At 42.7% G+C, this 22,643-nt stretch overlaps 1 protein-coding gene across 1 annotated transcript in view; it reads left to right on the forward strand.

Annotated features, from left to right (window-relative positions):
- Positions 1 to 22,643, forward strand: part of sptlc3 (serine palmitoyltransferase, long chain base subunit 3) — a 52,836-nt gene that overhangs the window by 26,803 nt on the left and 3,390 nt on the right. Inside the window, exons 7-9 of the mRNA XM_080739774.1 lie at positions 3,098 to 3,203; positions 8,756 to 8,975; positions 15,085 to 15,211. Of these exons, the coding sequence (XP_080595900.1) occupies positions 3,098 to 3,203; positions 8,756 to 8,975; positions 15,085 to 15,211 (453 nt within the window). The remainder of the gene's footprint in view (positions 1 to 3,097; positions 3,204 to 8,755; positions 8,976 to 15,084; positions 15,212 to 22,643) is intronic.

Consider the following 22,643-nt stretch of genomic DNA (forward strand, 5'->3'; position numbering starts at 1 on the left):
CGAGACGTTGTGAGCATGTAAATCTGCTATTTTCACAATAGAACCGTGTTATACAAAATGAAGGCCTCAACTCTTAATGCTTGTCTCCAGTTAAAATATGATTATTTTGGTTGAAAAGGTTGAAAACCACTGGCCTACTCCACTCTCCATGCTAACATTGAAATTGTTTAGCACTTGAACTATATTTTAATAGTTTAAAAAAGAGAAAATAGCCAATCTACAAGCCCACGTAGCGCCACACCGTCATGCAGCGTGAGCTTTTACATGTGTCTGTTTTTTGCTAGCAAAAAGAATGAATAATAATTTCCAATTTCTTTGATTTTCCACCTATATGACATGCCCAAAATAAGAAGGCCAGATTGAAAGTGGTTAGGTACAAGGCTCCTGTTTGCTAGAAGGGTTATACCGCTCAACTTGGCAACAAGAAAGACAGGTAAAGGCATTGTGTAAGCACAGCGCTGCAGACTGCAGTTTTATATGTCTGAATGCACGCCACAAAGCATGCCAGCCAAGCATTGTGATGATTGATGAGTCACGAGTGATACCACTGTACAGCTTGAGCTGGAGAATCTGTTTACAGAGATGTGACTGAACTGGTTTGCTCGCTCTCTAAGCTGTAGAGCATTCCTATGTTGTGTGAAATAATTTCAAATGGATCTAGATCAGTGGTTTTCAACATTTTTCATGTCAAAGTCCATTATTTATTCTGCCTTTGAGCCACGGATCACCATTTGATGACATTTAGCCTCTCAGATCCAATATTTAGAATATTTTGTTGTCTTTGGAGAAGATTTTGGCCACAATTCCATGCTGTGTTGATGTGGTGCCATAGGACAGACAACAGGCGTACAGAGTGTAAAATGGAACCAAATGGACCGTAAAATGAAACGGGGCCATTTGGTTTCATTTTACTTTCTCAAGAGTTAAAGATCTAATAAGGGTCCATGGTTACTAACTCTCCATCATTTAGCTGGGGACCACTGGAACCCCCTCAAGGGCCACTGGTGGTCCCCGGACCACTGGTTGAAAACCACTGATCTAGAATAGGTAGCCAACACTTTCAAGTGCAACATATGCTGTTGTTTGCATTTAAATGCAAAACACTTTTTCGCACACTGGCGGGTCATCTAAAAGGCGAGCTTTCAACACTGTATGGAAATCTCCTGTTGAACTCCTATGAATATAACTCTCATAGGAGCATATTATTAGTTAACATCTTCTCGAGTAGTATCAGACCATGGCTTATCTTAGCTCAGTGACTGTATACATTCTAAACTACATTCCGTGGCATAGGTATGCAGAGGAGGACAAGCCACTCCTGTTGACTTATGAATGAGACAATACTCTGGTTATTGACATGGTCAGGCCATTACATAGCATTATCTGTTTTCCCTTTGCCAAAATGCTAAATTGGATAATATTTAACACTGGGGTGAGAAAAAAAACTATTAAAGTGATCCCTGACTAATACGACAAATATGTCTTAATACATTATAATTGTCCTCTATAACTACAATGTAAAATTAAAAACACCTCAATTATTTTATTTCTTCTAGAAATAGCTAATCTTTCACTCAATAGGGGAAATGCCTGTCGCAAGTTGATGATGTCATAAATGTCATGTGTCATTTTTAACTCTTAACATGTGCCATGTTAAGAGTTTGTCAAACAGTATTTGTTTTGGGTTTCTGGATGTGTGCATGTCTGAAGTAAAACATTGAAACCCCAACTTATTGCCGTAACCAACTGTGTTATGCATTATGCTTCATTCAAATGATTGCTGTAACCTGATTATTCCATGTAATCTGTGAATTAGTATGCATGGAAACACTTGTTTGCTTTTATCTTTCCTGTGCTTAGATGCTGGATGTTAGATCTTTTTTCCTCCACACTATTTGAAATCAAGATTCAACTTTATAACAGAAATGCATCAATTACAACTGAAACGTAGGACGGTTTACTATTCACATTGTAGCCATCTATGAACAACAGTGTTCCAAACTAATTGCGCTGCTGACACCAGTTCAGAATGCTGAACGACAAACCTCATTAACTACAGCTGTTCAATACTGCCATCTCCTGGATGGATTTCCATGCCTGCAGCAGTAAAGGCATTAATGTATCCAACCATTGCTATTTAATATAATCATTAATAGGAAAGTACATTTCATGAATCATCCAAATGTAAACCGGCACTTTGGCATTGTATCATACAAGTTCCAACATTACTTGCATTTCCCTTATTATTGCATAAACCGCCCAGACCTGTGGTTTTAGTCATTCCTACTGTTTACACTACTGTACACCTTTTAGTACATAGGACCCCAATGGAAACGAGCCACAGTGCTTTCTTAGGTTTAAATCATATTAGCAGACCTTGTATTGAACTGTACTTCCCTGTACTTATTTTCCACGAAACCGCTAATAAAGTATTCAATAAAATCATTCAAAAAACAACAGCGGGTTCTTAAAGTGAGTTCCAGGGACCCTCAGGGTTCCTTGAGGAGGGGTTCCAAATGGACCCTTCACAGTTCTGTAACTCTTGAGAGTGTTTTATGAATGGATACAGTGCACTCTCAAGCGCTATTGGGGTCTTTGAAATTAAAACCTTTGAGAACCAGTGCACTACAAACAAAGCTAGGTTGGTAATCATAGTCTGAGGGCAGACTTTGCAGGTGTGCCGCGTGCTGCGTAGGCATTTCCTGTTGTGTAGTTTGTGGAAGGTGTTGCTGGCAGATAAAGAAGTGCCCTGCCCCGTGGGAGTGTGATTGTTGGACGCTGTGTGGACTCCACAAATGTTGACTTTGCATGCAAAGTGATTTGCTCAGCGTGATAGAACTTTGTGTTGTTTGCAGCGAGAGGCTCTTGTATGCTTTATTGCTCTGTGCACTTTTAAGGGGGACCATGATTGATGCTTTCAAAAATGTTATATATTTTTGTTACCAACTGTGTGTACTGACTGAGCTCAGATTTTAACTCGCTGACTCTCTCTCGCCCCCTTGTTTTGTGTGTGTGTGTGTGTGTGTGTGTGTGTGCGTGTGTGTGTGTGTGTGTGTGTGTGTGCGTGTGTGTGTGTGTGTGCGTGTGTGTGTGTCAGACATGCACAGTCTAGAGAAGCTACTGAGAGAGGCTATTTGCAGTGGGCAGCCTCGCACCCACAGACCCTGGAGGAAGCTGCTTATCATGGTGGAAGGCATCTACAGGTCAGCAGCACCGCCTCCACGCCGCGCGCACACGCACTCACACAAAGAGCTTTAATTATACCACACACACACACACACACACACACACACACACACACACACACACACACACAGTGTACTCCACTACACTCCACTACATCTCAGAGGCAAATATAATATTTTTACTGCACTACAAGTATTCGAAATCTACAAAGTTACTTGGTAGATTTTGATTATCATTACAAAACATACATTACCCACTTATGGCCATTTAAGAATAGCCGATCTACGCAACGCATTGTGAGCTTGTAGATCTGCTATTTTCAATAGATTTTTATATAAAAACGTATGAAATGGGACATTCTGCACAATGAGTATTTTTTACTTATGGTACTTTTAAGTATATTTTGATGCCGATACGTTTGTACTTTTACTAAAATACAATTTGGATTTGGAACTTTGGATACTTTTACTTAAGTAAAACATTTTAGTACTTTTTCCACCAATGCACACACACATACACATGTGCGCACATGCATGCTCACCCGTGTGTGTGTGTGTGCACGCACGCCCGCACACAGGCACGCAGGCACGCACACACCCAAATCCTCTCTCTCTCCATCTCTCTCTCTCTCTCTCTCATACTCAACACAGACACACATACACACACACACACACACACACACACACACACACACACACACACACACACACACACACACACACACACACACACACACACACACACACACACACACATAACATGCGTGCGTGTGGACCGGACATGCACAATACCAACACGCGTGTCTCTGGCTACTGGGATGTGATTAATCAATGTGTGTGTGACTGCAGGCTTACAGGTGCTGTTGCTTAGTAGAGTTCAGGACACGCTGCCTCAGACTCCGCTAAATGCTGAATCTTTATTTGTAACTCAAGGAAAGCTCACTGCACTGCCTGTGTGTGTTTAGCAGCCAACTGTAATGGTCTCTGCTACTTATTGCATAGTTCTTTACCCTTGAATACGTGTGTGGGTGAGTGGATGGCCAAGTGTCCTCACAACTATAGTAACATTTGAGACATTGAAACTATTTCCCCGGTCCTCACAAGCAAGATAATTTGTTGTTTTATGGTTAAACAAGATTTGGGCAGATTCTTTTCCTGCGAAAGAATTAGCATAACGTGCTGGAATGGCAATGGGAGAGACACTTGTCACGTGCCCTCCTTGACAGCAAAACTTCTGGTTGCCTGGGAAAAGATTCAGGTTACAGTTGGGGCGAATCCGATATTTCCGTGACCGTGAGAGCATAGGTCCGTTTCTCAGTGGTTTTGTCAACTATGAAGGTTAAATAATAAATTGAGCTCCCATGGCCCTCGCAAAAACGCGGGCAAAATGTTTGACAGCCGCTGAAAGTTTGTCTCTCATTCACTTACTATACACTATACTATAAAGGAAAAAAATACCCCCCAAAAATCTACTTTAAGTAGCATGTGAGGGATCAAACTAGGGGTTTTTAATTATTCTGAATCCATTGAAAGCATTTGTTTTTAGCCCAAGGAATGTTTTTCATGCAAAACAAATGCTTGCAATGGATTCAGAATAATTAAAAAACTCTAGTTTGATCCCTCACATGCTACTTAAAGCTATACTGTGTAAGTTGCTCAACTAGTGGTCAGTAGCGCTATTGCTTTTTTCGACCGTTTTTCGGCCGGAGTCGTCGCGGACCACCGCCGCGGACCACCAGAGCGGCGCCGCAAACCACCGCGACTGATAGTAATCCGTGGAGGGGTAGAACGCATGGTAGAACGTAATTTTCTGGCCAGGATTTGTGGATTAAGAGGTTAAAATCCTTCACCATGGTAAACACTGTAGCCAAGCGGAGGCGCTTCCTGGAGACCAGAGCAGATAAGCTGTGATTGGCCGGTAGTGTACCATGTGTGCATGATCGGCGATGTGATTGGGCAACGTATACACAACGTATACAGATGATGCAGATTACGTCATTTTGGCGCGAAATCCCGCCCCTGTCACTGCTAAGAAGAAAACATATAAAGAGAAGGCTTCAGAAGCTGAAAATAACGGAGTGGGTGTTCTAAAACTTTAGCGATTTAACAGTTAGGACAATTTTAAGATTTGTTTTATAAAAAAAGTTACATGGTACAACTTTAAAGCAGATTTTTGGGGGGTATTGTTTTCCTTTATAGTATATAGTATAGTAGGTGAATGAGACACAAACTTTCAGTGGCTGTCAAACATTTTGCCCGCATTTTTGCGAGGGGCATGGGAGTTCAATTTGTTATTTAACCTTCATAGTTGACAAAACCACTGAGAAACTGACCTATGCTCTCACGGTCACGGAAATATCGGATTCGCCCCAACGATTAAGGTTAAGGTTAGACATTTAGCGGTGACGTTTGGTGTTGGGAGTTACAGTATGCCTGATTTATGCTGCACGCTGGTGTCACATGCTGAAAATAGCTGGCGTTTAAAAATAGGGAAACAATTTGTACTAATTCCATTGATAAAGTTGATATTCTAAAAGGTTGAAGTATAGTAATACAAAAAATTGTGCGTGCGTGTGCATCTCTGCCGGTACTGTTTGATTACTGCAGGGGGGTTGGGAGGTATTGTGTGTCTCTGCTGCCAGTGAGCAACAATCTGGAGCCCTGGTGACCCTCTCTCTCCATCTGCTCGTTAGCTCACAATCAAGGCCAAAAGAAGCCACAGAGATCCCCTCCAATGCACCTCCACCCCTACTGTGTGTGTGTGTGTGTGTGTGTGTGTGTGTGTGTGTGTGTGTGTGTGTGTGTGTGTGTGTGTGTGTGTGTGTGTGTGTGTGTGTGTGTGTGTGTGTGTGTGTGTGTGTGTGTGTGTGTGTGTGTGTGTGTGTGTGTGTGTGTGTGTGTGTCATTGCCTCTCTTTCACTCTGCCTTCCCACCTTTCCTACTACTATCCTCTTTCCAGTTCAGTATTTATCAAGAAAAGACATCGTCTGTGCATTTGTTTATTTATTAATCGCCTACTTTCTTCTCTGCTGAGTCTTAGCCTGCCAGGTAGTTAAGTTTCGCATTGCTGTTTTTCTCTTCATCGAATCAATCTCGATTGCAAACTTTGGAACATTTTTATATCCTGAATTCACCCGCACAGACACATTAATCCAAATGATGACTTTATTGCCTCTTATCACGATGATAGCTTAGACATTAGAGGGAAAGCGAGGCCATGTTGGTGCAGCTTTTGGAAAAGGACTAATGCACCCGGCGTACCCTGGCCGGGAACATCAAAGGCTTGGATAAAGACTGGAACATGTTTAGCTGATATCCAGAGCCCTTCCTTTGATGTCCACACAGGTCCTGGAGAACCTCTGCTCGGTCTGCTGCCATTTGGAGTGCAGAGGCTCTCCTGCCATGGCGGGGATACTGTGAAATATTACACAGTAAAAGACTCAGTGTTCAATTAACTAGAGCAGTGGTTCTCAAACTTTTCAGGCCGCGACCCCCAGAATAATCATATTTGAATTGGAGACCCTCACCCTTACGAGCACTTGGAATTGTAGGAGTTGGCATTACATTGAGTTTGACTCGATCTATGCCATTGTGAAAATAATGTGGGGACCCCTCTGGGGGTCCAGAACCACAGGTTGAGAACCACTGAACTAGAGTATATAAATGTGACAAAAGGGACCCGTAAGGGTGGGTAACTCTGAGAGTGTACAAATGGAACCAAACAGACCCATAAGGCAGTGTTGATTTCGTCGACTAAAACTATGACGAAAAATGTTCCTCGACTACCTTTTTTCACTGACCAAAACAAAATAAGAAGAACTAATTAAAAACTAAGCTATGATGACTAAAACTAAGACTAAACATATGGACAATTTCCTCAACAAATGAAAAAACTAGACTACAATGTTAGTGGACTAGTGGAGAAGAGACCCAGTAGAACTAAAAGAAAAGTCATTTTATGTTTGGTTGCGCTCAGGTGTTGCGCTCTGAAAATAGCAGATCTACAAGCTCAGTCACAACGAGTCGCGCTGCGACGTGTTGTGAGCTTGTGGATCGACAAAATATGACAAAAACTAAATGAAATGCATGTTATTCAAAAGACTATGATTAAATCTAAATCTAAATTTAGTGCCAAAAGCAACACTATCCGTAAGGGTCCGCTTCACTTGGTTCCATTTGTACACTTGGGATTTTGCTGTGTATTGGGTCTGGAATTGCTCCGGTCCCCGTGATGCACCAATTGTGTCTACTTGGAGACCTTAAAAGGTATTCCTCAGAGGCAGGCCTTTTTAAGGGCTGAATGATGGACTGTAAAAAGTAGAGGTGTGTGCGTGCGTGCGTGCGTGTGTGTGTGCGCACGTGCGCGTGCATGCGTGTGTGTGTGGTGGGAGAGGATTAAAAGATGGACAGCAGACATGAAAGATCAGGGGCGGTGTTATGTAATCTGCATATACAGTACAGTACATGCTGTCTGCAGTGAGTACAACATAAACCAACGTTCAAATCAACTAGTTAAATAAAAAAATATGTTTTTTTATTCAGGAAAGTTGCGAATCTTTTGTCGCAAATGTGTTTATCCAGTCTGCCGCAAATAATGGCATACAGTATAGCTCCCATGTGGATCTGGGAATTAACGTGGATAGTCTATGATGTCAATCGTCTACTGTATGTTGAATGATACTTGAGCGGGTTTTCAACCTGATCCGACTTCCATTACAAAATAGAAGTTAAACTAGAAATGTGTGGTTACCATTTGATTATCTAATACATTATATATGGAGATCTCTGTGTCAGTCCTTGTCCCTTTTATGCCCATATATGAAGTTCCCTGATGTTGATAATATTAAGCCCATATCTTTTAAAGCCCATACTGTATATGGACACTGTGTTAGTTTCATGTGGTTTATGTATGATGTCAGACATATATGATGTCAGCCAACTCCATATTTGGGAAAAGTTACATTTTAAATGAAAGTCAATGGAGAAAATTAATTCACAAATAAATGTAGATAAATTAAACGATATAACGTATCTCTTCCCGTCCCGATGTAGCCGGTCGATTTGACGTATGGCCCAAGTGTGTGCCACCAAAACTGTGGGAGGAGTAGCTTGGCAAAAAAAAGTTAACTTAGGAGACGATGGAAGATGGAATAAAGTTGGACAATTACTATAGTGTAGTTAGTGTGGTTGCCCTGCAGGGGCAACCACACTAACTACACAAGTTCTGTCTCCTTACCAAGTCAGGAACGATGTAAATTTGGAACAATTTCAAGTTGGAATGACATGCCCCACTTATGCTATGTCTGACCTTCTGTGGGTCCACACAGATATTCATGGTTTTTCCGTTCTCAGAAACCGTTGGTCCGACCAAATTCCCACATCTGGTGCCCACGTGGCCTATAGAGTTCTCAAATTCTGCCCGAACCCGACACTACCCGACCCGGCGTTTTTTGGGCCGGGTCAATCTGCTCAGTTCAAAGCTAGTTTGTTCCTCATTTAGGCTTGTTTATTTCTCTTTCAAACTCCGGCAGCACTGACTGTGTAGCGTGTGTGTTTCTCCTCCTCTCCAGCATGGAGGGCTCCGTGGTGAGACTGCCTGAGATCGTGGCCCTGAAGAAGAAGTACAAGGCCTACCTGTACCTGGACGAGGCCCACAGCGTGGGCGCGGTGGGGCCCACGGGCAGGGGGGTGACCGAGCTGTTCGCCGTGGACCCCACCGACGTGGACGTCATGATGGGCACCTTCACCAAGAGCTTCGGGGCCGCCGGGGGCTACATCGCAGGGAAAAAGGTTCTGATGATTCATCCTTTAAACCCCTACCCGTTTAGACATAGAAAGCATCTGTGTCACTTTAGATTTAAACCACTAAAAATAGCAGATCTGCTATTTTTGAAAAATCGTGAAAATATGTGCAAATCTTTGAATATATGTACAGTATATGGTATATTCAAAGATATAGCGAACACAGATCTTTGCTTCTGGGGGGGTCCCTGATACACGAGATGGGGGATTTGGGGGTCCTTGACATGAAAAAGTTTGAGAAACCACTGACAGACACATATATGTTTTTCAAAAACCTTAGAATTTGCAGAATATTCAAATGTCTTGTTTTAGTCTCCTGTACAGGCTTTTGGTTGACTTTGGACACATTCCATATCAGTGTTTTGTTTGTTCATGCGTGTTCCAACTCCAGGATTTGTAAAAGGCTGATTTGTATTATGTTGCTGTCGTGGAATAGTGATGTGCATGCTCACGACACGTTTTGGGCTGCTATTTCCGGTGCACAATGCTGCTGTGCGCGTGCGTGCAGTGTAAATTAAGCAGAGGTTGGTGGCACAACACACAGAGACAAGACGGATGTCGTTGTCATTCACTTGTAGTGTTAGTGCTAATTGTCTAAACCTAAATTAATGGAAGCACCTTCTGCATGGCCTCTAGCTGGATCAATTAGCAATTAGAAACAATTCAGAAGATGAATGATGCTTCACCTTACCTATTTCAGTGCTCATCCCCCCCCCCCCCCCCACACACACACACACACAGGCACATACACACAGAATCAATTTTGAAAAGTGGGGTTATTTAAATGAATACACTATCTTTGCAAGTAGATTCATAGATCGACTTAACTGTGTGTAAAGCAGAGGCCGATGCCTTCGCATTTCGGTTTGTTCAGCGTTTAGAACAGTCTGTTGGTTGCTGTTGAGGTGACGCAAATCCGATTCATTTCATCCACTGAATGTTCACTTCATGGTGTGTTTTTAGAGCGTTTGGATGCGTTGTTGTACAGTAAATACATAACATTAGACACAAAGGACAAACTCTAGTTAAATACAACAATAATCAGCTCATCATACTTTACTAGGGGTTACATGCTAAAAAGGTGATCTATTTCTATCAACACTTAGTTATTAATGGTGCTCAGCTGCCTTGTTTGAATAGCATTCATTATAACCGTTACCATTCACCTCTCTTCAGCCTGTTCATGTTGTATCCATGGGAGTGGTAGACCTGTGTTATTATACCATAAGGGTCCATTTGGTTCCTAACTATCTATCATTTAGCTTAGGATCTGGGGACCCCCTGGGGGTCCCCAGATCCCACTTTGAGAACCACTGTGCTAAAGTTACATTCAAGAAACACTAAACATAGCACACACCATTAGCGCATAGTCAGGTGCAGAATTCAGCATTTGATAATGCTAGTAAGTAAAGAGAAAAGAAATCACACACACACAAATGCCCGACGCCAACTCAATTTAATGGTCGTTTCGGCCAATGACTTCATCTTGGTCCATTAAATTGAGTTGGCATTTACTGCTTGAGTGTGCGATTTCTTTTCATCCCTTCTTGTGTCTGCTGTTGTCAGTCACAGAAAGGTTTACTACATATTGACATTCAAGGCCTTTTTCCCACGAACATTTACTAGCGCTCATTTGTCTGATGTGAAATCCCTCACCCGCCACCTGACACCTGAGCAACCTGCAGGAAATGCACAAATAGCGTTTGCGATGACTAACATAATTGCAGTGTTCAGTAGGGCATTCACCAAATATTCGAATATCAAAGTCACTATTCGACGTTGTTCACCGAAGTCAAATATTCGATTTGTATTATTTTTATTGTTTTCTCGCGTTGCGAGGCGTTGTGAGCATGTAGATCGGCTATTTTCACAATGTTCGCCTCTTGCGTACTTAACATTTGACAGTTTGGCCAGTCCTGTCGAATATTCGACTATTCGAATACTTTGAGGTCAATTAATTCGAACACTATAAATCACTATTCGTGAATGCCCTATGATCCACTGCTATAGAGATGTATCATGAATGGAGTGTCACCATCCTTTCCCCCCTCCCCTCTCTCTCTCCCTCTCTTAGCCCTCATGTGTCCAACAAATGTTCCCCGGGCCGCGTCTCTCAGCCTTTGTAATTCCTCTCGACTCCATTAAAAAGTGCGCTTTAGTACATAACCGCACACCAGCTTTGTGGCAGTTGATTAGAAAGCAACGGAGGAAATGGCCATGCTGTTTGAATTAGGCATCCAGCGAGGGACCCTTCCTGCCCGCCGTGCCCCATGTTGGCTCAGCCCTCTGCTCTCGTCATAATAAGAAGGTAAAGCTGGCAGGCGGCCAGCCCCTTCTTGTGGCAGCCATCGGAACTGCGCTCCAGATTTAACAGGATGGCCTTTAACTAGCATGATAATGTTTGAAGTATGAACACGCTGCCTCGTCTGACAGCTGGCTACAGTAAACGACAGAGAGAGAGAGAGAGAATGAGAGAGAGAGAGAGAGAAAGCCTTTAGATTTTTACTTATTTGTTGTTGTGGTGAAAAGCCCCCAAATCTTATCCATTAAGTGGATTCAGGTTGAACCGACAAAAGACTTAGCAGATGTGTTCTGGAAAACAGTCATAGCTGTTTTATAAGTCTACCCAAAAATACGCACCCTAATGAATAGACTCCAAACTCCATATAAATCACTTGAACCTTGCATGAGGTAAGGTTAGTTTATTAACCCCCCCTTTGCCCATACATGGGATGTGTGTGTGTGGGTGCGCCCGTGTATGTGCCCGTGCCCGTGTGCGTGGTGTGCGACTGTGCGTAATATGTATCACTAGCAGTGCTGCCGGTCTGCTGCCTTGTGGTCTTGCAGTGTCACGTCGGTATTGCAAGCTGCGCTTCGGGAAGAAAAGCGTAAACACTCTGAGCCGTCGCTCCCCTGCCCTCCTTCCACAGATGTGGGAGGGATTTCGGACATGTTCCCTTAACCGGTTTATCTCGGTCGTGGTACCAAAGAGGGAAAAAAAAAACTCCCGCCAGGCCCTAAAGCGGTGAAAACCCCCCCATGCCTTTAAATGAAAACAGATGTCGGGTCGTTGCGGGGCTCCTTTCCGAGGTTTGGAGCATATCCCCCCTCAACAAATCCCTTCCTCTCTCACATCTGCGCGAGGAGAGTCCGTCACCGCGTCACCGCGCCCAGCGGAGACAGATGGCAGCGGGTTGGAAAATGGTGGCCAGACGGCATCTCCGGCTACATGTCATCACCCCACCCCCGCCGGCCACCACGCAGCCACCGAGTGGCAGCTCCGGGCCAACTCTAACCTCAGACCACTTATACAGTATACTAGGGTTGTTCGATATGGCCAAAAAATAAAATCTCGATTATTTTCTCTGAAATCCCGATTTTCGATTTCGATTTCGATTTTTTGTTAAAAGAATAATACATTGTTTCAACTATTTTGTTTTCATTTAAAAAATGCAAGGAAATGATTTTTTTTCCATTATTGTTTCATTTTTTGATTTTTTTTTATATAGCCAAATAGCAAAATGCAATAAAACAATAAGGGTATTAATAATAATAACTTTAGTTGTGCAACAATCACATACAACTTAGCGTCCTTAGTGTTTCATTATCAATAGTGAGTGACAAAACAGCCAAAACAAGCCAGCTCTTGGAGGCTGGTGAGGCATTTTGGTAGGCATTTCGCCTACCAAAATGTAATTCCTGGCTACGCCCCTGCCCTGCACCACTCATGCACGGAGATGTTGACTGATTGTAAACGGAGGCGAAGCGCTTCGCTTCCCGACGCAAAATTAACACAGTGACAGGGACAGTAGGACTAGGAGTAGACTACAGTCAGTAGGTGGGTAACACAGAATTAATAAGCTTCTTTCAAACTACAACAAGTAAGTAAGTTTACCAGCTCAGCAGCGTTTTGTTCTGTTTGCTGCTTGAACCATCGCGAGTGAGCGCAGTGCGCTGGTGAACTCTGCTCAGTCTGACGTGCGCTAAACGCGCATCAAAGAAATTACACATCAGATAGAAAGTAGTATTAATTTGGTGTCGGACCTTGTCGTCCTGCTTTAGGAGGACAGGGCTGTGTACTTTTTGCGCGTGCAAGGCTCCAATGAGTAAGAATTTCCCTAATTAAAGTGAAAATCGATTTTACGATTTCCATTTTTTTAAATCTTCCAAAGGAAAAAAACCGGGTTACGATTAAAAATCGATTAATCGAACAACCCTACAGTATACACACACACACACACACACACACACACACACACACACAGGGGTGTCGCACCAAATTCTGGGCCCTGGGTACAAGGATTCACTGCGGGCCCCCTATGAATGTTCTTCATAGGGGGAGGGGGTTTAACCCATTTTGACTGGGAATGCATTATTTTGTGCTATAACTATTGAAAAATAGCAGATATCACAGCACGGGCCGCGCTGCGAGCATGCAGATCTGCTATTTTTGAAAAATCATGTAAATTTGTGCAAGCCTTTGAATATTTCAAATCCTTCTAAGGAAAAACCTCTGTTTCTATATCAGTGGTGCTCAAACTTTTTCATGTGAGGGACCCCCAAAATTATATGTATTTGGCCACGGACCCCCATCTCAAAATATTTAGTTCCAGGGACCCCCCAGAAGCAACATTTGAGTTACAAATGTTCGCTTAAAAAATACACAATCAAAGTCATTTCAAAATCAAAATCATTTTCAAAAATAGCAGATCTACAAGCTCCCAGCCCCGGCACTCGGTGCCGCGCTGTGAGCTTGTATATCTGCTATTTTTTAGGCCCATAATTAAGGCCCATCCACCTTGGGCCCTAGTAACTCAGTCCCCCCCCCCCCTTGTGACGCCCCTGCACACACACACACACACACACACACACACACACACACACACACACACACACACACACACACACACACACACACACACACACACACGTGCTTCAGGGACCGTGACCGTGACCAAAATCAGTCCCCGTTTCCTGAATCCTTGCTCTCCCCACTTGACAAGTGATAGCGGAATGAGTCTACCGCTGACATTTGGGAATAATAATGAGACTTGGCTACTTTGTCCTGTTGTGGTGGCTCAGCGGCGCGTTTCCTACACTGGACTGTGTCTCAAGATCTTGCGCTCTGGCTCAGAGAATGGAGCAGGAGAAACACCCTCTGCATTCACAGGCCCTCTGTGATGTAAAGGCAGCGCTGCCTGGGAGGTGACAGAGAAACAACCACATGGTGCCGTTAATTGATTCTCAGGTGTTGGCCGTTGCACGTGAGCACTCTCTAGTGGCCCTAAAGGACAAGTACAAGGCCAACCTTATGCTTTTTGTGAATCTATGATTATGCCCGTTGCCCGGCTGGGAATGTTTTTAATAGTTGATAGATGTTCTCTGTTTGTGTTCGGTTCAAAACTAGACTTAAGGGGATGTAAGTGAAGGAGAAATAGAGAGATAATTTCTCGTATATTCTATGTGTATTCTGAACATAATCATTGCTAGAGTGTTCAGTAACAGGGGTCTCTCCACCTATCCAGCTCTTTAGTAAACAGAAAATAAATGTTGGCACCAGGATACCAATTGTATTCAATCAAAACAGAGCGATGTACACAGCTATTTGACACCTTTAAGCAAAAAATAAATATCTCTTACACTGGTGGTTCTCACAGTGGGGTCCTTGAGGGGGTCCCCAGCTGACTGACTGATAGTTTGGAACCAAATGGCTGTAACTGTACAAACGGATGGACCTTTATGGGTCCATTTGGATCCATTTGTATATTGCATAGTTATGTTGGTCCGTGGTCTAATGCAGGGGTTCTCAAAGTGGGGTCCGGGGACCCCCAGGGCATCAGCTATTTTCAAAGAATCTTCTTTGAGAATGTTTGAATATTTTTGACATTTTAACACCACAAATCTTATCTGGGGTCCTTGGCACAAAGTATTTTCAGATGGGGGGTTCCGCAGACTAATACATTTTGTATAGCAGTCCTTGACAAGAAAAGGTTTGGGAACCACTGACTCAAACCACTTTTAAAGCAGCACTCTGACCCAAATATAAAGTTTTACGGCGCATTTCTGACGGTCTGCATCATGTCTGTGTGTTGAACAGGAGCTGGTGGACTACCTGCGGAGCCACTCCCACAGTGCGGTGTACGCCTGTGCCATGTCCCCGCCCGTCACCGAGCAGGTGACACGCGCCATGAAGTGCATCATGGGCCTGGATGGAACCACAGTGGGTGAGAAGCTCACCCTCCCTCCTGCTCATCATCCATTTAGGCTTAAACAGAATGGAACCACTTTAACCATTATTTAATGCTTTAACTATAAAAAAATAGCAGATATACAAGCTTACAGCGCGGCACCGAGTGCCGCGCTGCGAGCTTGTAGATCTGCTATTTTTTTTTAAATCATGATCATTTGTGACTGAGAGTCTTTGAATATTTTTGACCCGGGTCTATAAATCTCTTCTAAATCAGTGGTTCTCAAACCTTTTCATGTCAAGGACCCCCAAAATTACATGCATTTGGCCACCGACCCCCAATCTCAAAATATGTTGTTCCAGGGACCACCCAGAAGCAAATATTTGAGTTACAAATGTTCGCTTTTAAAAAGATATATTCAAAGTCACGATTTCTCAAAAATAGTAGATCTACAAGCTTGCAGCCGCAGTGTGGCACTCGGTGCTGCGCGGTGAGCTTGTAGATCTGCTATTTTTCAATAGTTAAAGCATTCAATAATTCTAGGCCTAAATGGGTTTCAACCTCAGCCTCATCAGCCTCAACCTCTAAATACTCCCCCCAGGCTTCTTGTGCTTTTCCCATTGCAAATGAGCTTGTAGATCTGCTATTGTTACTGGATGTTCGTCCCCAGAGTAGGGATGGTAGGGTACATGTGATCAACCACTTGAGCCTGGCAATATGCGTTGTTGTATGATAGGAATTGTGAGAATAGCCGATCTACAAATGGGAAAACAAAATAGTGATGCCAGAGTTAAAGCAGCTAAACGCAACAACAGATGATAGTATCCAGTATCAGTCACCACAGCCAAGGACACATGTTTCCAACCATGTTAGATTCGATGAATCTATGGTTAAAATGGAGTTTGAAGTTACAATGGATTTGTATACAGTAGTTGATTGATTGAAGACTTTATTAGAGGATTGCATAGGAAAAGGTACATGACAGTACAGTTTACTGGTACAAGGTCAACTAAAAGGATAAACACCACAAAAAGCCTTTAGCTTAATTGTTTCAATTGGGGTCCTTTTTTTTTTAACTCAGATAACATTGAATAACAGATAAATAGGAAGGGAGGGTGTCTGATAAAAAGAATATCAAATAACTAAATACTGAATCAAGAAACTTAAAAAATGGGGTGCTCACAAATTTACCACAAACACGTTGAAAGTGAAATATCCCTTTAAGCCTAACATATGCTTATAACTTATGCTTCGTGACGGAAAAGAACTGCCTGCAAACTCACAATGCAGAAGTGCATTCCGCAACGTGTTCAGCCTTTCATAGGTAAGGCCAGTTTTGCATTGGAAAGACCAAACAGCTGCGTGGTCAGAAGAAAATGTGCGAGCAATTACAGGGGTCCTGGGAGGGAGAGAGGAGGAGGACGTGCTGCTTCGGTGCACACGTGACCCGGCCGCGCTGGAAATCAGTTTCACATGTTGGCGTTGTGAGCAAACCTGTACCTCTGAAACGTCTCCGCTTTAATGGCTTCAGACACCAGGGCTAGTGAAGCAATCTACTACTACCCCGCATTACCAGACAAAATGCAACCCACTCTTAACATCACAATTCCCCTTTCTCTTATTGAGTTGTAGAGTAGAGTTTAGTGATAGTGGTAGTGGTGGTAGTGATTACAGAAATAGTAGTAGTAAAAACTATTGATCCTGCTGCGGGAAACCCATTATCTTACCCAAAGACCACAATCAATGCAGTCCGAGTGAAACGGGCCCATTCAGGATACTCATACAGTCAGTAAATAACCAATAGTGCATTTACTGCATTGCTGGGAAGCAACAAGGTCCTTTTTTATGTTTTTTTTTTTAACCCCAGTGTGTACCCCAGGAAGAGTAGCTGTTGCCATGTGTGGCAGCTAATGTGGACCTAAATAAACAATAAACAACAATAAACAGTAAACCATTCTGGTCCAAATGGCCAAAGGGAGAAGATTATGCAAACTGTATGGCATCGCTCACAACATGAACAAACACCGAATGGCTCATATTAGTATGCTGGAATAGCTACAAAAGAGTTGTGCAGAGGACTTTCGCAAGCCGTGACACATTGACCTATTCTTGTTGACACATCTTAGAAGCGCTAATGAGTTTGCCACTGCGACGACCAGGGAGTAATGTGTGTGTGAGCTGCGGCGCTCCTCGAGAGATGAGTAACCATCTCCTCTTGACTCTACGCAAAGAGATGCCTCGCATCTGACGTAAGCCCAGGAAAAAGACTCTGTTTGTTGTGGAGAAATCGGTCTTGACCTGTCTTGTCGTGGAGAGAGGAGGTTGCACGGCAAGCGGTGTGCATTCATTTCAGGGACGTGCTGGGCCCCTGATTCAGCCCGGGTAAAAGTGTTGGAGAGGCCCTCATTGCGCGCTATAGAGAGAGAGATCTCTCTATAGCGCTGCTGCTACTCAAAGATTTGCCATTTCAGATCATGACAAGTGACAAGCCAGTGGGCCAATTACTGTACATGAGTTATATTTCGTCGTTGTCGGGTGGAAACCTTGTATGTCCAAAACCATTTGTTTTGTATTTATCATTTTAAAAATGATTTAAACTAGTGAAAACAGCGGATCTACAAGCACACAGTGCGAGGCGTTGTGTGCTTGTAGATCTGCTGTTTTCACTACTTTTGTGCAACGGCCTTGTATGATGAAGCAGGGCTTTGCTTTGCGAAAAAATGTATACATTTTAAACTTGGAGATACGAGGTTTCTGCCCGACAGTGACAATTTACTTTGTTGGCCGCCCAGCCCCCAAAATGGAACGAAGGCCGACATTTTATTATTATTTTTTTCCTCATGGCCGGCCGGGAATGAACCGGCCGTTCGGGAGTTGTCCCGCTTTTCCCAATGGCCAGCACGTCCTTGACTCATTTTCAAAACAACGGCTCACTCTTTGGGTGGAGTGAGTGGAGCATTCTCCGCACGCACACCGTGTCCCATCAGGAGATTAGCTGGACTTGCTGTGGCACAAGAGGTCAAGTGATCTGTGCGAGTGTGCCTGATAGTTTGTTCTCTCTCAGTGTCTCTCTCACTTTATACATCGCTCTCTCTCATGCATCATGCATGTGTTAGTCCCTCTTATTTGGCCAAATGCCAGTGGTGGAAAGTAACCAAGTACATTTACTTAAGTACTGTACTTAACTCATTGAGTGCCAATCCCGAACTAGTTCGGCTTTATTATCGTATCGCAGAGTGCCGATCCCGAACAAGTTCGGCTTTAAAAAAAAAAAAAAAAAAAAAATTTGAAAAAATTTTTTTTGAATTTTTTTTTTTTTTTTTGGGACCCCATCAAATCTGGTGAACATGATTTCAATCGCGATTTTGCATGTTCCACCCCCATACAACCCCATCTAACATACAGGGCAGCCATGTTTGTTTACATAACATGTAAAACATAATGGCGATTATCTCAAGAATGCCTGAACGGATTTCCAATCGGATTTTTTTGTTTGAAAGCTGTGAACAAACTGCACAAATCCACTCCAATCCAGGATTTTTTAGAGCTCATTCTTCTCTGTTTTTTTCCCATGCATGAGGTGTGCAAGGTTTAATCATGGCTAAGTTGACGAAAATAAGGCTTCTAAAATGCTTGGTAGCCAATAGCTAACTTCAAGCTAACTTCATCCTCTTCCTGTACATGCACAAAGGAAAGTGTTCAGGCAAGTCATGGCTGCAGGGCTTCTGCATATACCAGCATATCTCTATGGGATTTTCTATGGCCACTGGGCGCCCTCTAGTGGTGAAAGGGGTGGCACTAAATGAGTTAAGTACAATTTTGATGTATTTCTACTTTACTTGAGTATTTCCAACTTCCAATACTTTTACTTCTACTCCACGACGTCTCGTATCCAAATATTGTACTTTTACTCCACTATATTTATTTGAAAACTTTAGTTACTAGTAACTTTGCAGATGTAAATTATAACATTCTAAAACATGCATAAACCATTTTAGCCCTATTTTATACCTAGGCTATTTGAAAACAGCCGATCTACAACGTGTCACATCGCGGCGCGTTGTGAGCTTGTAGATCTGCTATTTTCAAACATTTTTTACTTTTACTTTTGGTAAGCCTTTTTAGTACATTTTTATACCAATACTTTTGTACTCAAGTACATTTTGTATTCCAGACTTTTACTTGTAAGGGTGCCCTCACACCAAAATACCTATGAGGGTGCCCTCACACCAAAGTACCTATGAGAGTGGAATCTGCGTTCCGCCAATGCATTTCAATGAGAGTGAAGCGGTTTCATGCCAGCAGAGGATTTCTGCAAAAAACGCTCCCTTCTCATTGAAATGCATTGGCGGAACGCAGATTCCACTCTCATAGGTATTTTGGTGTGAGGGCACCCTGAGAGTGGAATCCGCGTTCCGCCAATGCATTTCAATGATAAGGGAGCGTTTTTTGCAGAAATCCTCTGCTGGCATGAAACCGCTTCACTCTCATTGAAATGCATTGGCGGAACGCAGATTCCACTCCCATAGGTATTTTGGTGTGAGGGCACCCTAACAGAGTATTTCTATATTGCAGTATTGATACTTTTACTTAAGTAATGAATATGAGTACTTTTTTCCACCACTGCCAAACACCACTAATGCAGCCAATCTGGGGGAAGTGGTTGTGGAATAAGTAGAAAGCACTGGATGGCAGTGGTGGAAAAAGTACTTCGATTTCTTTGCTTAAGTAAAAGTATCAATACTGCAACAATGTAGAAATACTGTTGCCAGTAAAAGTCAAGAATTGAAAGATTTACTTGAGTAAAAGTCATTACGCAGAACGTCCTCCAAGTTTTCAAATAGCAGATCTGTGAGCTCGTAGCTCGACTGTTTTCAAAGGGCCGAAGTCTATACAGAGCTGAAGTGGTTAATTTATGTGTTGTAATAATAATCGAAAGCTACAAAGCAACTAGTAACTATGTTGTCAAATAATTGTAGTGGAGTAAAAGTACAATATTTGCCTCAGATGTAGTGGAATAATTACAGTACTTAAGTAAATGCACTTTCCACCACTGGTTGTCACTCTTATTGGCCAAACGCCACTAATGCAATCTGGGGGAAGTGGTTGTGGAATCAGTAAAAGCACTGGAGGGGCACAGCATCCACCCAGTGTATTATTAATGTACCTGACCTCTGTCATCAGAAGAGGAGCACTTTACTAACTAGTTCTTGGTTCTTGAATGTTTGTGTTTGTTTGTTTGCATTTTTATGCTTTATTTAAGTAAGAGAGTGTATAGAGAGACAGGAAACATATGGCAGAGAGAGGGATGACATGACATGACTAGGGATGGGACGATACACGATATTATCGTTTATCGTGATAAAAACCACTCACGATAATTTATCGTGGAGACTTAATTTATCGTGATATCGTCCTCCGTTATGCACTGGGATCAATTCACCCTTTATTTGCCAAGACTGCATATTCCGGTACCACTTAAATCCTTTGGTAAAATGTACTTATAATATATGTACTTGATACAGTCTTTTTTTCACTCTCTATCAAATGTCTTTGCCAAAAAATAGCCGATCTACAAGCTCACAACGCGTCGCCTTGCGACGCGTTGTGAGTTTGTAGATCTGCTATTTTTTGGCAAACCTTCCATCCCAGGATAATGGATTTTGATTATCGCGATAATATTGTAAATCGCGATTTCTTTTGTCACAATAATCGTGATATGAAATGTTCATATCGTCCCATCCCTAAACATGACATGACATGAATTGGATTCAAACTGTCTCAAGGGAAAAATGGTCGGTGCACTAAACTGACTGAGCCACCATCACGCACCCCACGTACATGATGCCATGAAACAGCACTACCTCTGCTTTAAATGAATGCAGCATGAAAAGTGCAAGGTGAATTTGTTATAACAGATCGCTGTTTCCATCGAGCAGACAGTTTATCAATGTGGGTCGGACGACGGTGCTATCTGGATTCGTCGTGTACAGTGCATTGCTCACAGTAATGTACTATTGATGGCTAAATATTGGACTGGGAGGCCATGCTGTTATTAGACTATGCCTGAGGCCATCAGGGCCCACAACTAAGCGTTGACGTAATGCCTGATATGATGTAATGGCTGATGTACAGTATGTTTAGCTGCGAGTGGGTGTCGTGCACTGGAAATAGCAAATATCTATTGGCTTTTTGATGTGAATTCTGGCACTCTTGCATCTAGACTCTTCCACACAAGCTAAATTATAAATATGTGCTGAACATTGACATATAGTTTGTTTGTAAGGATAGCTGTTGATAAACTGTATATATTTCATACATGTTTCGTACATGTATTATCCCATTCATTCATACATTCATTGTTGAGAGTCAGTTGATAGACTGTGAGACCATATAATCATTCATGCACACGTAGTGATTAACGATGGGATGTACAGTACATAGTTTTCTCATATAGTGACTGTTTATAGACAACTATTCATACATATACACAGATTTTCTTTGGTTGATATTTAGTGCCAGAATGTAAGCTTAACTTTATTTTTTATTTTTTATCTTCTTTATCATATTTTATGTGTATAATAATTATTATTATTCTTATACTTCAGCTGAGATGTGGGAAATAAACCACTAAAGCCCATTTAAAAAATATCTAAAATGACCCATCTGCAAGCATACATCAGCTATTTTCGCTATTTATTTATTTTATTTTATTTTATCTTTTTAAAGTTTTGAAAGGTTTTGAAACATTTTTGCCTGTAATGACAACATGGGGACGCCAGGTTGAGAGTGGACTCTTTGCTCGCCCTTTGAGAGCAGCTACCAATCTGGTCCCAGGTTGTCAGAGAGAATGTTCCAAGGCTGGACCGTGCCAAGATGGGCTGTAGCTGTTTGGCTCCCCACTCCCCAGTCCCCACTGACTGGCATCATTAGCACAGCCCAGGGGGTTTGTCTCTGAAGATATTTCTCTGAAAGACGAGACATTATATACTTAAGCATTATTTGTATTCAGTGTCTCTTGTGGCTACACTCCAGTGGCAGCCTAGAGTCGGGGGGCGTATTATGTGAAATCCATCGCATCCTATTTGCGAGACCCTCGTCTTGGCAGCGTGCAAGTCGAGTTTACCATACTGTCAGGCGAACAAAACCGAACCATCTGCTGCTTGCAGCTGAACTGTAATCATGATTGAGTCTGCAGTGACCGTTGGAACGGCACAGATGGAGGAGGTGCGGGGATGGAGATGAGTTGCTGCCCTCATGAAAGGTCACACCGCTCTGGCATAATCCTGACAGAGGATGTCCTTCCCTGGCATGCCAATCTCTGTCCCCGTCTTCCAAAAGACTTTGAGAGGAGACACAGCACCGTGCAAATCGTCTCTTGTCGGGTGGAAACTGGAAACATAATTATGTCCAAAACTGTTACTTTTCAGCATTCAAATAAAAAAATGTAGCAGATCTACAAGCTTGA

This window comes from Nannobrachium achirus, assembly GCF_963921795.1.
Source record: "Nannobrachium achirus genome assembly, chromosome: 13".
Lineage (NCBI taxonomy): Eukaryota > Metazoa > Chordata > Actinopteri > Myctophiformes > Myctophidae > Nannobrachium > Nannobrachium achirus.